Genomic DNA, 16,439 nt, shown 5'->3' with positions numbered 1-16,439 from the left:
GGTAATTACATGATGTTTGGGTGTTTGCAAGGCTGAAGAAAGTCATTCTGGGGGCACTCAAACCTTAGACCCTGTTTGTACCTTACATTAAGACTTGCATACTACTTTTCTACAAGTTAAAGACTGATAGTAAGTTAGAACAGAAACACTTGATGTTTTAAAAATAATTCAAGTGTCAGAGCATTAAGACTGTAATTTATACTTACAATGTGGAGGTAGGGATGGGGGTAGAATGATTGAACATATTATGCAAAAGATATTAGAAGTAGAAGGCTCTTTAGGTAGTGATGTTAGTTTCAAATCAAGTGCAAAAGATGTGCATTGAGCATTATAATTTTAAATTAAACTCTTCAGATAAGTTTTATGAATTTCATCTTTGAGGTATGATATACAAAGTCCAGATATAAGCAGGGTCTAAGGGAGTGATTTCTAGTAAGTTGAATCTTCAGGCATTTAGCACTCGTATCAGCCATTCATTGGGGTTTGTCTTTACATTCATCCACAAAACAAGCAACCAGTTTTAACATTTTATTGTCATTTTATATACAAAGAATGCTTAACATTAACAGAGCTTAGAACAGCAACATTTACAGAAAACTGGATTACAGATGTTTAACAACTAATTTGTTTGAACCCAAACATTGTTTTACAAATACCTGTAGTTTAAAAAAACAATAAAAAAAAAACCAATCCCCCAAACCTCCCCAACTCCTCCCCACAAAGAAACAATGGTAGGAATAGACCAAAAACTCAAATATGGCCCTTACAGTACATAAGAATAAAAACAGTAAACTATAAACTTCTAAGTGTTAACTCTATACTAAACCACTTTGCATTAGAAAATTATAAAATAGGATGGCTTTAGTCCACTTTATGTTTTAGAATAATCAATTTTAATGCTAGTTTTCCCAGAACAGGAGCTTAAAAAGCAATTTGTTACTAGGACATTTTGTCGGGATACAGTCTAGGGGAAAGGACATAACAAAGCCAAGAACAAGATAGGGACAGCACTAATGGAAAACCCATCTTTTCATTAATCTTGGTTGCTAAATTTGGTTTCACATTTCTGATAGCAGGGAAAAAGGATTTTTGGAAAACTGGACAGCTTCCTTCTTGGCCCTCAAAAGTCTGCCTATTTTTTTTTTAAAGGCACAATTTGCAAGCTAAATGTATTGCTTTAAAAAGTAATCCATCACTAGTGCTTTCCCAAACAGAAGATACACATTGTTCAGCAGAATATGCAAGCAATCTTATCGCAAAACATGGCATATACAGTGATTCAGAGGGTAACAATTTGCCCCTCTGCCAAACATACACATTGGTATATTCCTGCAAACAGCTTTACACACTTACACAATTCATGTAGTCTGTGTTCAAACAAATTAGGTTGTTCAAAACTTTTTCTAATGCAGACAGACTACAAGTCTATAGCATAAAGAAACAACTGCATCACATTTAAAATATTGACCTTCATGGGATCAAGTCAAATATTCAAGAAATAACCATGCAATCGTCCGTGTAAAGGAAATCTTCTGTTTTGGCTGCTTAAAAAAGGTCCACATAATTTATAGCCAAAACCAGGGAATTCCTCCAGAACCTTGTTAGTTTCCAATGTATAATTAAACAAAATGTATGAGGGAAAAAAAATAATTAAGTGTAGCTTCAAGTGTTTCTTCTGTCTTGAAGATGAACAATACTCCAATACGCTGAGGCTGACAAAGTATTCCCCTATCTTCTCAAAACAGCAACTACTCTTTACAGGATAGTAATAATATGTACAATGCTTTTGCAAAATATATCCTCCCCCAACCCCTCTTAAAAAACCGTTCCACATAAAAAAATATGATGTTAGAAAAAAACTTATATTTTCAAGAATATATATACCTTTGTAAGCTGGGCCAGAGAAATAGACGCGGAAGAGTCATCAATCTGTTCACAAAAAATTAAACACACATTCAAGTTCCAAACTGAAAACATCTTAAAGTGATCATTTAGCCCCTATTGACACTTAATGTTGAAATATTGGGCATTTTCTTAGTTTTCTAAAGAATGTTATGTTAAGCTTGAAAATGTAGCTCAGCCTACTTCATTATTCTCTAGATATTTCACACAGTTATAAAAAGCTATCAGTTGGAGGGGAGGAAGAGGGGACTCAATTAAAATGAAAAAATGGGGAAAAAAATGTATCACACAGAAAATCTGTTCAGAGTGTTGACTGAATACTAGGAGTCCCATGTCTCTCTGCGGTCTCTAAATGTGACAATACTCAAGACAATGTACACTGGAAGAGAGAATAAGAAATCTAATTTTCCTGCAAGGCCATTATATAACATTGTAAAAACAAACAGCCCTTTAAGGGCTCAGATAATTGCTTTAATAAATAATAGCTCCCATATAATTGCTACTTCTTTAATTTTTGAAAACATACTCTTCAGTCTGAGTAAGTTTGTTTATTCTCTCATACAAAGAGTAAGAATATCTTCTTGTCAAAGACACCACAGCTTTATCAGGGCAAAGATGTTAAGTCAAAAAAAAGGAAAACAACGGCACCCTGAGGAGAAGGCCAACAGAGCTGTCACTTATTATGATGGACTCTAATATTTGAAGAAAGTTAATTTAATCACACAGAGCAAGTGTACATATAAAGGATATAAGAGGGCTTTAAAAATGTATTTTAATGAGTCTTAAGCATTCTGTCCCACTCACTAACTGCCAATTCTCCAACACTGAAGTGGGGGAGATAACTGGGCATATTTGAAGAGGCATCTTTGTGTAAAAGATGTATGGAGTCAGGAGAGAGCCACCTTCATAAATTGTTCTGTGCAAAGGGGAATAAAACATTTCTCTTTCAAAATAAAATAAAAATAAAAATGTATTTTAAATTGAACACTAATTTTTTTCATTTGATCCTCTGAAATGATTTTAATATCAGTTTTTAAAAAAATCTTTAGCAAACAATCCTGAAGATATGATTTCCCTACAGCTTCCTATGTAGTAAGTGGGTTGCTTAGTTAACATGTCGTAAGGTCAGAACTCTTCATTTAAAATGGAGAATGTACCAAGATGTCTGGATCAAAGAAAAAAGTCTTCATCAGGTATTCTATGTTCCAGAGAACTAAAAGTTTTAAAATAAAAGCAACATGACTTAAGATCCCCAAAGACAAATGTAACCAGTCTCAATATGAAATTCTTAGCCAACGCCCACACAGTAGGGATTCAATAAATGTAAATAAAAAATAATGTTGGCTAAATATAAGACACATCTCACAAATATCTTAGGGTTTTAAAAGTTAGTTTGATAGATATTACTGGGATGTTTATTCAGACAAAAATTGCTCCACACTAAGGAACTGACTATAAAAGAGTTCACGATGCACTAACCCCATAACTTAATGCATAATTACATAATTTTCCAATGGGTTATCATTTTTGTCCAGCTTTGAAGTATTTTTTTCCTTTAAGAACTAATCTCAAGTGGTTAAGTAGAAAAAAACCTCTAAATAATACCTATCCCTTTTTATCTGAAATAAGTCCTGACCTACTCAATCTATTTTAAAGATTTTATACCAACCAGGAGTTATTTAAGTAACAAGGACTAGACAAATTGCTGTCAACCATCATCTATACTACATTTCTAACCCATAAAACAAATAGTCTTTAAAAATAGCCCATTACTATCTAGAATAGAATATAAATACTGATGATTTCCTTGGAAAGAAAACAATTATATTAACTTCCTTACCACTGGAACTAAAAAACTTAAGAAGAAAAAAAAAATTTTCCCACTCCTAACACTCAGGATATAGTATCCTTTTTGTTTTCATGCTGGGCTTTTGTGTGCTTTTAAGCTTTCTGCCAACTTATTAGTATTATATATTTATTGACTTTGAAGTGGTTTTAGATATGCAACTGGATGCACCTAAATCACCTTTTTACCACCAAATAATGACTATTGCCCCTAAATATCTTATAGTCTACAAAGAAGTCAAATTTACCTCAAATTTAGAAAAGCAAACAAATGTTTTCTACATATAGCAAGGTGTTAAGAAATGAGCAAAAAATGTTGACAAAGAATGGTTTAAAAATGATTAGGAATTTGTATTACTAAACATCAATAAAAATAGTGACTCTTGGTAAGATACTAATGGTAAAAAAAAATCTGCCACTTAAAGTCCTCACAAAACTGACTGATGCAGACTGTAGACATTAAAATTAACCCACCTCCCTGTACCTAATTAGGGGTCTTGTTTTGGGGAGCAAGGTTCTAAAATCTTTTATGCCAATTATACTAGCTTTTTGAAGTTAAAGAATCCTGTAAAATGCAACTCTGATATTTAGTTAGCAAGAAGAACATCCAGCTTTGGGGTATCAACATGGATGGATGACTAAAAACAAGAATGGGGAATATGGAAACAGCCATCCATCCTTGATTAGAGTTCGCTTCCATTACCAAAACTATACATTTACTTTACTAATCAGGATAAGAAAAATTTGGCTTAGTGCCTCTAATTTACTTTGCTTTTGTGAATGTGTACAATCCACGTGACTCTAAATCTTCTAAGATGGGCACTAATTATGCTTGATGAATATATTCTCATCCTAAATGCCAGCAAATGTACCCCAAGCAAATAAATGATGGGGACAACAAGGTATCTAGTATCTCTATTTCAGATAATTCTATCTAAAAATTAAAGCCACTTTTGAAGTATTAAAAAAAAAAAGAAAAGAAAAGAGAAACCTAAATAAGCTTAAATAAACTGCTTCTTATAAATGTAATACAGACATGCCGGAACACACAAGGCTAAAAGAATGTTAACTTTATTTATGAACATGTGATTTGTGTTTATACACATGCTAATAAACAAAAAGGAAATAACTGTTTTCAAGAAATAAAACTTTATCTGAATTAGTTTAAATACTATATAAACTGTACTTTATACAAAATGTGTTACATTAACTACTACAGTCACCAGGATAGTCAATCTAATTTATGCTAGCATTTGGATACATAAAAATCAGTTTTAAACCAATCACCAGCAAAACATAAGCTTGGACAGTTTTTACAGCATTATGCTTTAAAAAACAAAAAAAAACAAAAAAAAAACACCCCATATCCAAAAAGAGGAAAAAAAACCCCAAACACTAAGACTTTTGATCTTAGAATCACTGTATTTAGTTCCACAAGAACTAAAGGCCATATACTCTAAAGAACAAGTCCAATGTTCAGATATTCTATATTATCATGTTTAAGATCCAATGATCCAAGGTTAGTGAAATGCCTCATATACAAAGAGCAATAGTATTTAAAAAGTATATAATGTGAAATAGCAAGCAATACCCTTGAATTCTAAATGAAGATTTTAGACATCTTGTATTGTGTACAATATCAAGCCTGGGCATTAAAATGTTTAGCGAACCATTACATTTACAGAACCCAATTATGATAGACTTGTGTTATGAAACAGATGCTTCACCCCACAACTTAGGAATGCTGCTACTTTTTACTTAAGAGCTCAAAGTTAAAATGGTATCACAAATTAAGTTAATCTGTGATTACAAAAATTAAGCTTAACTTTCTTCAAACCAGTTATCCTGGTTAAGGGAGTTACCTCTGATAAGGTACAGCTTTCAATGGCCTACAATTAACGCAGCATTTTAGTATCTTATGAGAGGGAAATATTTTAATTTGGACATCTGCACTAACTAGATAGAAGTGGAAGATCTCATTAAACTTTGAAAACAATATAATCAATTTATATAAACTCAAAATCACTAAGACATTTATATATTCATAGGGGGCCCCAGGTTCAGGTTTCACTTTATAGTACAGATGTAAACAAAAGAAGGAGCTCAAAATGCCAAATAAAGCAAGACTAAATCATAAAGCTGCATCAATGGTCTCTGGAAAGCTCTTTTCTATGATGTGTTTGAACTTGGAGAAAGCATCAAACTTTAATATAAGCTTTGCATGTTGCTAATGCGTTTTTGGAAGCCATAAATCAGGCAGGAAAAAAAAAACTAACAAAAACTAAGTGATACAACGTGAAAATGGCAAAATATACACTCCAAACATTTTTTATTGCAAGAAACAAAAAGCACACAACAGCCTGTACATACATACAAAATACTAACTATAGACAGACAAATGTAGAACATGTCATCATGTTCCTTAGTGTAAAACCTAAACCATCTAAAAAGGATCATACATTAACTGTACAACACAGTGTCATACAGGGAGAATGCTATCATATTTAATATGAAACAGTGTTACGGGCACAAATTACCCATTTCTACAAAATAAGTGTGCAAGTGATGCCACATATATCCATATTCAACTGAGCTGTCATCAAAATACATTTTATTTACAATATGTACTATGATCAGTTGGATATTAAGTTCTAAAATGATTTACTTCACTGCTACATTATAAAGGTAAAAGCAATGTGTAGAAAAAGTGTGAGATTGTGTTTTTACATACTGCTTTTGTAGTTGCCATCGCTGGTTCAGTTCGACTTCTAAAACACAAAATAAAAACAAAAATTAAATTAGCTATTTGTGAATTTTTGTGCTAATAAATTTTAACACATTATCTTCAATAATACATTTTTAGGAACCTAATTTTCCTTTGGTATAAATATTTAACAACAGCCAATTTCTGAATGAATAAATTACTCTGATTAATCTTTACCACCTTTGAGCAGTTTTAAGATAGATTTGTGGTTTGGAAAAAAATTCCATACTAGGGAATTTGAAAATAGGTGTACCTTGCCACTTAAAACAAATGTTTTCTCAAAGGTAGTATAGGGATTTTATGTTTAGAAATGTAGTTTATTCTTAATAAACTGAAAAATTTAAATTATATAATTTCCCAGTTTCTGAATGCATAAATTTTCACACATCAGGAAGACCACTGTTGTTAACATTTGTAATTTGGATCCCTGAGAAATTGCTGTGCTCCCGAAACTAATTTTCAAATCTGGAGGGCCAGGCTGATAGCTATTTTCATTTTTCAAATGTCTCAAAACAATAATCAAGGATTGAACAAGAGGCCAAGGTGAGAGGATCACTTGAGCCCAGGAGTTTGAGATTAGCCTGGGCTGTAACATAGTGACCCCATCTCTTAAAAAAAGAAAAAAAAAAAAAAAACTGCACAAAAATTCTCACTCCCAGAAAAACACAATATATATCAGAGTATTTTAATTAAAAGAACTTAAATGGCTGTGTAGAACTGGACAATTTGATGTTTAAAAAACATAAACCCCAAAAGAAATTATTTTAATCCACACAGGAAAGAGGAAGGAGTTGAGTTGCTAGATTATAGCCTTTTAATGCTTAAAGTTTAAGGTTATCTTGACTATAGAGAAATGTTAGCATCTAACAGGAGTTTCTAGGTATGTGTATAATTTGGAATTTCAGATAAAAAAAAAACTGAGCTTTGATTTTCTAGTATTTGCTCAAAAAAAAAAAAACTGAGATGCGTTTTATGAGGCAAATTACAAAGAGAATCCCATATATTGTATATTAACATATAATTCTGTGTAAAAGGCAACTTATTTTGCTATGTACTTCAAATAATTCTTGAGTTTCTATCAAAAAATCTACAGAAAATGTTTGCCATTTTTTAAAAAGCACTTGGTAAATTAAAGTAAAATTTCACACTGGATTGTAGGAATTAATTCTCCCCATAAGTTTGTAATTCTTAGGCTGGGTGCAGTGGCTCACGCCTGTAATCTCAGTACTTTGGGAGGCCAAGACAGGTGGATCACCTGAGGTCAGGAGTTTGAAACCAGCCAGGCCAACATGGTGAAACCCAGTATCTACTAAAAATACAAAAATTAGCCAGGCTTGGTGGTGGGCACCTGTAATCCTGGCTACTTGGGAGGCTGAGGCAGGAGAATCGCTTGAGCCCGGAGGCTACAGTGAGCCAAGATTGCACCACTGCACTCCAGCCTGGGCAACAAGTGAGACTCCATCTCAGGAAAAAAGAAAAAAAAAAAATACACACACACACACACACACACACACACACACACATAAAATTCTTAGAATCACTTAAAGTTAAGAACACATACCATTAAAAGTTCACTTGGCAATTAACAACAAGGAAAGTATTCAGCTTTTTAAAGTAGCTACTATATGGAAGATACTGCACAAAAGGACCTCTAAGTGTTAAGATATGGAATATAACTTTACAACAAACTAATGAGAAAAATCTTAGAATACTTGTCCACATGAGGTAAAGCTCCAAGAAATGACTTTATTTTTACCTTAATTTCAAGAACACTTTCCATTCCCTAGCACTGGCAAATTCTAGAATTTTTCATTGACTCAAAATAATTTGTTCCAATTTCAAACAATACTACCTAATTCTAAGTGAAAATCCCTACTCTTTAAGTAACCTATGTTGCTGCCCTTTTCACATATTATAGTTCTGCTATCACTACTGAAATTGCAAGAAAGCAGAGAAAGTTAAGGATATAAGGTTTTAATCCTGCCCCAGGTTAGTGAATATCAGCTCTGGACTAGTTGTGAGACTGCTCTCTTCCTACTCCAATAATGTGCATTTAGCATGTGCCAGACACTATTTAATTCTTACAACCCTCTAGAGTTAAGTACTCACGTCCCTATTTTATTTTTGAGGAAATCTGAGGCACAGAGACTTACCCAAGGTCCAAAGTCACACAACTGGTATGAAGCAGTAAATGGAGTCAAATCTAAGCCTGATTTCAGTGCCTATGATTATAAATCCTATATACTTTATGCCTCTCAGCCAAAGCCCCTTATTGATAAAGAGTAAACGTTAGCATTACTGAATACTCTTGATGCTGTCAAAGTATTTAGGACCGATGTCTACAACACTAAATTTTTGTGGTGAAGAAAACTGAAGGAACCCCCACAAAAAAGTAGTCAAAGAAAGGCACAGAAATAATTTGAATATCACTTTCTTGTATTTGTAAATACTGGCCATATGGAGAAAAATTTTTCCTAATAATGGCCCTCTCACCACAGGCTAAGTCAATTTAACTGGGGGAGGAAATCAAAAACAAACGAACAAAGAAACCTACTATCCTCACAGTCTTGAGAAGATGTATTCATTAAGGTTAAAGTAACGAGTTCAGTTCTAAAATACAGTTTTTTCTCACAAAATTAAAAAAAACTAAAAAACAAGTCTATTTTGAGAAATACATGAGATTTGATACTTACATAACATATGTCTTGCTTGTAGATTTAACACCTCCAATAGGAATTCTTCTAACAATTACAGACGAATTCTTAGGAATCAGAGCATTATCATCAGTATATTCTGTAAATAAAAAGACAGAATCGAATTTCCATTTGGGGATTTGGGTGAGTACCCAAGAATTAGAAAACTTCAAACATAAATTTCATGGGAAATGAACTTAAATACAATAACTACAAGTTCCTTGCAACTAGATTACTGATATTGTCAGAACAAACATCCAAAGCCCTAAGAGGGATTCTTTCCAAAGGACAACAAATATCATTAGCAGGTTCTTGGCTCTAGCACCTCTACTTTTGTGGAACTCCAAATCTCAGTAACACTGTCATTCTTTAGTTTAGTCCGAAATGCTGAACATGTGAATGGAGAAAAAGCTGTTATTCAGAATGAAGATATTCTGTCTCTCCTAGTCCCTAAACATTAGTTGAGTATTATAATCCCTGCACTCACAGAAATTATTACTGAGGAAGACAGACTAAAAATTAAATTATGACGTTATGAATAAAGAGAAAATGGTTTTCTAATAAGGAATGAACAGTGGAATACAACTTCAGATAGAATGTTGATTCCAAGAAAGCCCCTTGGAGGAACTTCTACTGGATACTTAAAGACTGAGAACCCAGCCAGATAAGGGAAAAAAACTGATTGAGGACTATTTCAGGCAGAGGATTAAAAAAGCATGTGGAAAAATGACACGAAACGGCTTGAAGAGTCTAAGAAAATAAAAGAGAAGAATGACAGAGAGGTATAGACCATACAGATTTATATTTTGTTTTGAAGTGCAACAGGAAGACACTGAAGGATTTTAAGCAAAGTGATTATTTGCTTTTTGTTAAAGAAAAAAAGACTACTGGCCAGGCGCGGTGGCTCACGCCTGTAATCCCACCATTTTGAGAGGCTGAGGGGGGCAGATCACGACGTCAGGAGATCAAGACCATCCTGGCTAACACGGTGAAACCCCATCTCTACTAAAAATACAAAAAAAAATAGGCAGGCTTGGTGGCAGGCGCCTGTAGTCCCAGCTACTTGGGAGGCTGAGGCAGGAGAATGGAGTGAACCTCGGAGGCAGAGGTTGCAGTGAGCCGAGATCGCGCCACTGCACTCCAGCCTGGCGACAGACAGAGCGAGACTCCGTCTCAAAAAAAGACTACTGTGGCATCAATGTGGAGCACCAACTGTAGGAGAACAAGAGTAGAAACCAGGGGACTAAAAACCAGGCGACTAAAAAATCCAGGTAGAGAGAATGATGACCTGTGTTATGATGTGAGCGAGAAATAAGGACAGAATGTTTTCAGGTAGGATTGACAAAGCTTGCTGATGGACCGAATACGGGGGAGATGAAGGAGAAAGAGGGATCAGGCCAGAGGAATCCCTGGGTTCCTGGCTGCAGTCACCAGATAAACAGTGACGTCACCTTCTGGGAAAACCAAGAGGGAGATGAATGGATCCTATTTTTATACTCCTTGGGCTATCTGCAATACTTTTATAAGAATGAAATTAAGAAACTGGACCTTAACTATGCTAAAAAGATTTGCTAAAGAATGAATCTGTAAAATTACCAAAAAGAAAAATTACCTAGAGATACAAAAATGTATCCATCTCCTTTAATCACACAACCAGGCCTTTTTATTGTCATTAAGTTTACTTGCTTCACTTAAAGTTAGTCTGCACAAAGTGACTATCTCTGTTCTTCCGATTATTACGCTTACCACATATGTAGGCATATTTGGCTTTTAATGAATATTAATTATTTTTAGTCATAATGCTAATAGTATTCCTTGTTATAAATGAAATTGTTCAGGCAAGGGTTATTTTCTATATACTTCAAGTAGAAGGTGCTATCTCACAGGTATTCAATTAGAGGTAGGCAATTTCCTAGATTTAGGCATGCCAATGTAGGACTATAATCTTTATCTTGGACAGTTCATGATAGTCCCAAATTCCAAGGAAGCTTTGAGTCAGAAAAACTGAGAGCATGGGGTGACTAGATTTTTTTAAAAGTTAATTCTAGAAATAAAACTTAGTGTCAAACACCTGACAGGAAGTTTCTGAATATGTAACAACTCAATGCACTCACAAGAGCTTTCTAAGACAGCTTATTAATTTGATTAGCACTGTACTGTGTCAAACTAAAAGGTGCCTCAATGCCCTTCAAAACAGATGTTCTGACTTTTAAAATACCTGAATTACAATGATTTCTTACCCCTCAAAGTATCTTTCTAGGGGTAATAAAGACACTTTGGGGGGTATTTCATTTAAAATACCTCCTTAACAAGTAGTCTGTTGGCTTCAAAAGACCCTTTCTGCTTGCCAGTTTTTTTGACCCCAGACATGAAAGGCATGGATGAAATGAAAAACAGAATGAATCCGAGAAATGGAGAGTAAGAAAGATAATAAGGGTCACTTATAAACACTTCATATTCAGCTTCCAAACCTCACACTTTCAGAACGAAGGATGTTTTGTTTTTTAGGGGTCGGTGTGCAGAAAAGTAGAAAAGTTTCTCATATATAACAAAGATTACTTGAGATTCTTTTTGAAATATGGTCTAGAAACAAGCAGGATTCTTGTCTAAAATCCATGGAATTCTGACCCAAGCATTTTAGTCTTATCAAGATTTAAGGGTCCTAGGCCAGGCACAGTGGCTCAAGCCTATAATCCCAGCACTTTGGGAGGCCAAGGCAGGAGAACACTTGGGCTCAGGAGACCAGCCTGGGCAACATGGCAAAACCCCCATCTCTACCAAAAAAAAAAAAAAAAAAAAAAAGTAGTCCCAGCTACTTGGGAGGCTGAGGTGGGAGGATCACCTGAGCCTGGTAGGTTGAAGCTGCAGTGAGCCGAAATTGTGCCATTATACTCTAGCCTGTGAGGATGTGTTCCCCCCCCCCCCCCCCCCCCCAAAAAAAGGAATTTAAGGGACCTAAACATGGACAGAATTCCAAAACTGTAAGGAAATGTTTTATAGAAACAGGGTAGATTAAGTAGCTACCATCAATATCTCTTTCTCTCTTAATTTGAGGACTGCATAAAATACACATTTTCTCCCTCAAAGCTCCCTTTTCTTAACAAACCGAACATCAAAGCTTTCTCCAATAAAAGGCAGTTCACATAAATATAAAAAAGAAAATGTGCTGGGCAAAAACACATTCCTGGCTTTCTGGGTTTGAATTACGTTATCATTTATTTCCTGGACTAGGAAAAAAAAATTGGTTACACAAAGTCACAAAACTCTCAAATTTCTGGACTGGATTCTTTCAACTATAACTTACCCAGTCTAAAATTGCATTCACATGTCTGTAATCTCAGCACTTTGGGAGACCCAGGTGGGTGGATCACTTGAGGCCAAGAGTTCGAGACCAGCCTGGCCAGCAAGGCAAAACCCCATCTCTACTAAAAATACAAAAATTGGCTGGGTGTAGTGGCGCAAGCCTGTAGTCCCAGCTACTTGGGAGGCTGAGGCATGAGAATCGCTCAAACCAGGGAGGTGGAGGTTGCAGTGAGCTGAGACGGTGCCACTGCACTCCAGCCTAGGTGACAGAGTAAGACTCTGTCTCAGGAAAAACAAAAAAAAAGTTGCATTCAATTGCTGGGTCGAAAAGATGGATAACGCCTAGCCCTAATGATTCAATTGTGTAATATACTCCAGTAAAATATGAAACCTGAATATATGACAATTAAAATTGCCTTTAATATCCTTTAATTCCATTCACATTCTCTCTCCTCTCATTCATAAATACTCAATATATCAAGATGGCCCAAACTTCTTATAAACCCATCTGTTCTGTGAAATGTGACTGTTGTAGTTAAGGGATGCTTGTGAGGCACTTAAATAAAGCTATTTCTCAACTGTTCATGACCACCACCAGTTTTTCCTCTCCTTAGGCAGAGGATTACGCATAGCTCCAATTATCAAAGGGTATGACACTTGTTTTTAAAAGGTGGGGAGGCAGACAGTATTTTCACATAATATCATTAGAGCAAATAAATTCTTCCTTAATATTTTTGAGTCATGATATGCCAGCACTGCTGTTCCTTAACCTAATAGAATTATACTTAGGTCTGCATTGTAAATGGAAAACTGGTCTTCTACATAGATTTACTCTACCTAAACTACAGGCTGGAGGTGGGGGACCTCCCATTTCAACTAAAAGAATCCATGTCACACCTTAAGTGTGATAAAAATTTAGTGACTAAAAAAAATCCTAACCTAATTGTAACTTCACTTCTTCTCATCCCATCAGTAACTTTTAGAACACCCAACTGCTAAAAAATACACATCAGCATTACTGATCTGAGAAAAAGAAACCAAAACAAGTTCAGAGTCAGGAGAGACTGCTTGTCACATTTATCTACTGCTAAGTTCCCAATATTATCAAATACTTTTGAAAAGGAGAAAGAATCTAACGATTCTTATCAGTGGCTTATTTGTACTCTATGGTAGCAGCCTATTTTTCAGTACCTTAGTATCAACAGTCATATAAAATCTAGCAACTACTACTTTTAAAAAAAATCAATACTTTTGATCTTCACCGAATTGATAAATCTTAAGAGTAATGTGATGAACTGGGAGTTTAACTACTTAATTGCCGTATTACTAATTCTGGAACTGACACGTAAGACAAGAGCGGTGACATCAGAACATTTCAAGATCCAAAAACAATTCCAATACTGATTAAATCCTCAAAAATATTAAAGTTCAGCTCTCTTCTCCACAACACAGGCAAGCAACTCCAAATAAAAAAATGCGGGGAGGGAGGAAGGCAGGACATAAAATTTGCCATCAAACTCCACAACGTTGTTAGGTTAGAAAATTGCAGTTTTTTGTTTTTTTTTTTGCTGATTGAACAAACAAGCCTTGCACAGGCTCTCCTGCCCTCCTGATGGAAAGTAAGTTAGAAAACGCCCTAAGACAAGCACTCAGAGTCTAGATAGCTATCCCCCTCTCCTCCCTCTCTCATTTTAAAAAACAGCGAGAATAATAATCAGGCTTCCACGTTTTGGGTTAGCCTGTTACAGATGACCCAAGTATGCAGAAATAAAATAAACAGTGAAACTCCAAGGCCAGCTGCTGCAAACCTTGGCTATCAATGAAAGTTGTATCCAAAGTACTAGAACGAACAGTCCCACTAGAGACATAATGGCGGTTAGCTTCCTGCCAGGCATCTTCTAGCTAGTATCTCTCTCCAGCCACCAAATATCTTAAGACCAAGCGGCCCTTACCTTCTTTCGTCTGCGCATTGGTGATCTGCAGGTCGCAGTCGGCCGCTTTCAGCTTCTCTCTCCCCATAATCTGCTTCTTTAAGTCGCAGAGGGAGATGTGGAGCCCATCAAAGGTGACGGTATCATAGTTGAGTTTAGAGGAAAATTTATAATGCACACAGGACATGGTGCCAAGGGATTCCTAAGGTTCAGCGAGGAGACGTGGACACTCTCAATATACGTATATTTATAAACTTTAAGAGCAAAATATGTACACACAAAACACTCAAAGACACCGAAGGACCCTAAGGCCTCAGATTAAATAACCCCCAACCACAAGCAGGGGTTCGTCAGAACAATAATCCAGAGCCCTCCCGATACTCAGAATCACTTCATGGGGGAGGAGGAGGACGAGGACGGGGAAGAGGGGAAATCGAGAATCCGCCAACGGGCACAATGTCACCCGGCTGGGTCCCCCTCGCTCATGCTAAGAGGCCGGCAGAGACGGGGGGGTAGGCGGTGCAGTCAGTAGCGGTCAGTCCACACGTTAAGAGTCCGAGCGACCCCACGGGGTCAGGGGTCCATAGCGCGGCCGCACCTCCCGGCGGGTCTCTCTCTCCGTGGATTGGGGTGACCCAGGCCCCGGGAGAAGGTTGAGGGGAGAGGGCCTAGGCCCGGAGTCCACGAGCGGCCTGACGCCTCCTCCTGGCTTCCGGACGACCGGCGTCAGCTTCCCCAGGCCCAGGCCCAGGCCCCCACCGCACACAAACCCCTGGCGCCTGCTCCCCGGAGGCCACGAGCTGCCCCGCGGCCTAGGCCGAAAACGCGCGGTCGGCGGAGGAGAGGCCTTCCCGCAGGCCGCCCCCGGCTCCGCCTCCCCCCGCCGCCGCCGCCGCCGCCGCCTCGGACACAAAGCCGGCGCTAGGCCTCGGCGAGGCCTCGGAGCACTTCCTCACCACCCCGGGCCCCAGCCGGCGGCCGGGTGGCTTCGGCGGACCCCGGGGACACCGCCGAGGTTCCCTGACGCTTCCTCTCGCCGGATCCTCCGCGCTTCGCTCGCCTTTCGTTTCCGTCGCCTTGAGGCCCGGAACCGCGAGAACACGCCCGCAAGCTGCCGGGCAGCGGCTAAGGCTTCTCCGGCTCCCTTTTTGTGTTGCCCCCTGCCGCTCGGGGGCCCTCACCGAGCGGCGGCGAAACCTCCAAGCCAGGCACTATGGCGGACGCGGCCTGGCTTCGGACGAGCGCCCCACTGCGGGGTCTCTTAAGCAGGGATTGCACGGGCGGCGCGCGCGAGGCGGGGCTGGCGTGCGCGGATAGGCGGGCCGAGAGGCGGGGCGGCTGACGTCACAAAGCGCACGGCCCGCCCACGTGACCCCGCGCTTTGTGACTCCAGAGCGCGGAAACGAAAGAGCAGGGACAACGGGAGGAACCATCTGCTTCAAAAGGGAGGGGGGTTGCGCGTCAGGAGGAACGGCTCACAGGGAGGCTCGGTGGGGAGAGCTCGCCTTGCAGGGGCTGCGTGCAGTTTCCGCTGCAAAGTGGCTTGCCTAGGGGTGGCCGGCTAACTCCCCCTTCCCCACAGGCCCTGTCAGCTCTTCTAAGGCCTCCCAATTTAAGTGAGCATTATGGTTGCTAAGCAGAAAACTGTGGTTGCTATGCAAGCTCTCCCTAGCTGCTGCTTCCAGTAAACTAGCTACCCTATACTCTTCACAAGTGGAAATCGTGGAGTAGCTGCTGCCGAGAACTGATAACAGCCACTAGCACCATACAGATTTATTGAGCTCTTACTATGTTCTAGGCACAGGGCTAATCGCATAATAACATTGCCAGGCTCAGCAGCCACGTTGTCTGGGTTGGATCCCTAGCTGTGGGGGCTCTAGATTTAACCCGTCTGTGCCTGGGTCTCCTTGGCTGTAAAATGCCATTAAAAATAGTACTTGGTTTACTTGGTTGTTATGGATTAAATAAATGCACATAAATCCATAGTCTAAGCCCATGCCG

General features: G+C 38.2%; 1 protein-coding gene across 4 annotated transcripts in view; it reads right to left on the bottom strand.

The window, feature by feature from the left end:
* Window positions 1–15,711, bottom strand: part of RBBP6 (RB binding protein 6, ubiquitin ligase) — a 33,192-nt gene extending 17,481 nt beyond the window's left edge. For 3 of the 4 annotated variants that reach the window (XM_032157140.2, XM_032157141.2, XM_032157143.2), the window contains exons 1-4: window positions 14,460–15,710; window positions 9,205–9,304; window positions 6,479–6,515; window positions 1,885–1,929 (exon numbers count right to left, since the gene is read on the bottom strand). In XM_032157140.2, the coding sequence (XP_032013031.1) occupies window positions 1,885–1,929; window positions 6,479–6,515; window positions 9,205–9,304; window positions 14,460–14,625 (348 nt within the window). In that variant the 5' untranslated portion in view covers window positions 14,626–15,710. Of the gene's footprint in view, window positions 1–1,884; window positions 1,930–6,478; window positions 6,516–9,204; window positions 9,305–14,459 lie in introns of all 4 variants that reach the window. The other variant, XM_058440832.1, reaches the window with a different exon arrangement.
* Window positions 15,712–16,439: the final 728 nt, after the last annotated feature.

The sequence above is a fragment of the Hylobates moloch genome, unplaced genomic scaffold, assembly GCF_009828535.3.
Source record: "Hylobates moloch isolate HMO894 unplaced genomic scaffold, HMol_V3 SCAFFOLD_6, whole genome shotgun sequence".
Lineage (NCBI taxonomy): Eukaryota > Metazoa > Chordata > Mammalia > Primates > Hylobatidae > Hylobates > Hylobates moloch.
This window is presented reverse-complemented; position numbering and strand designations above follow the sequence as displayed.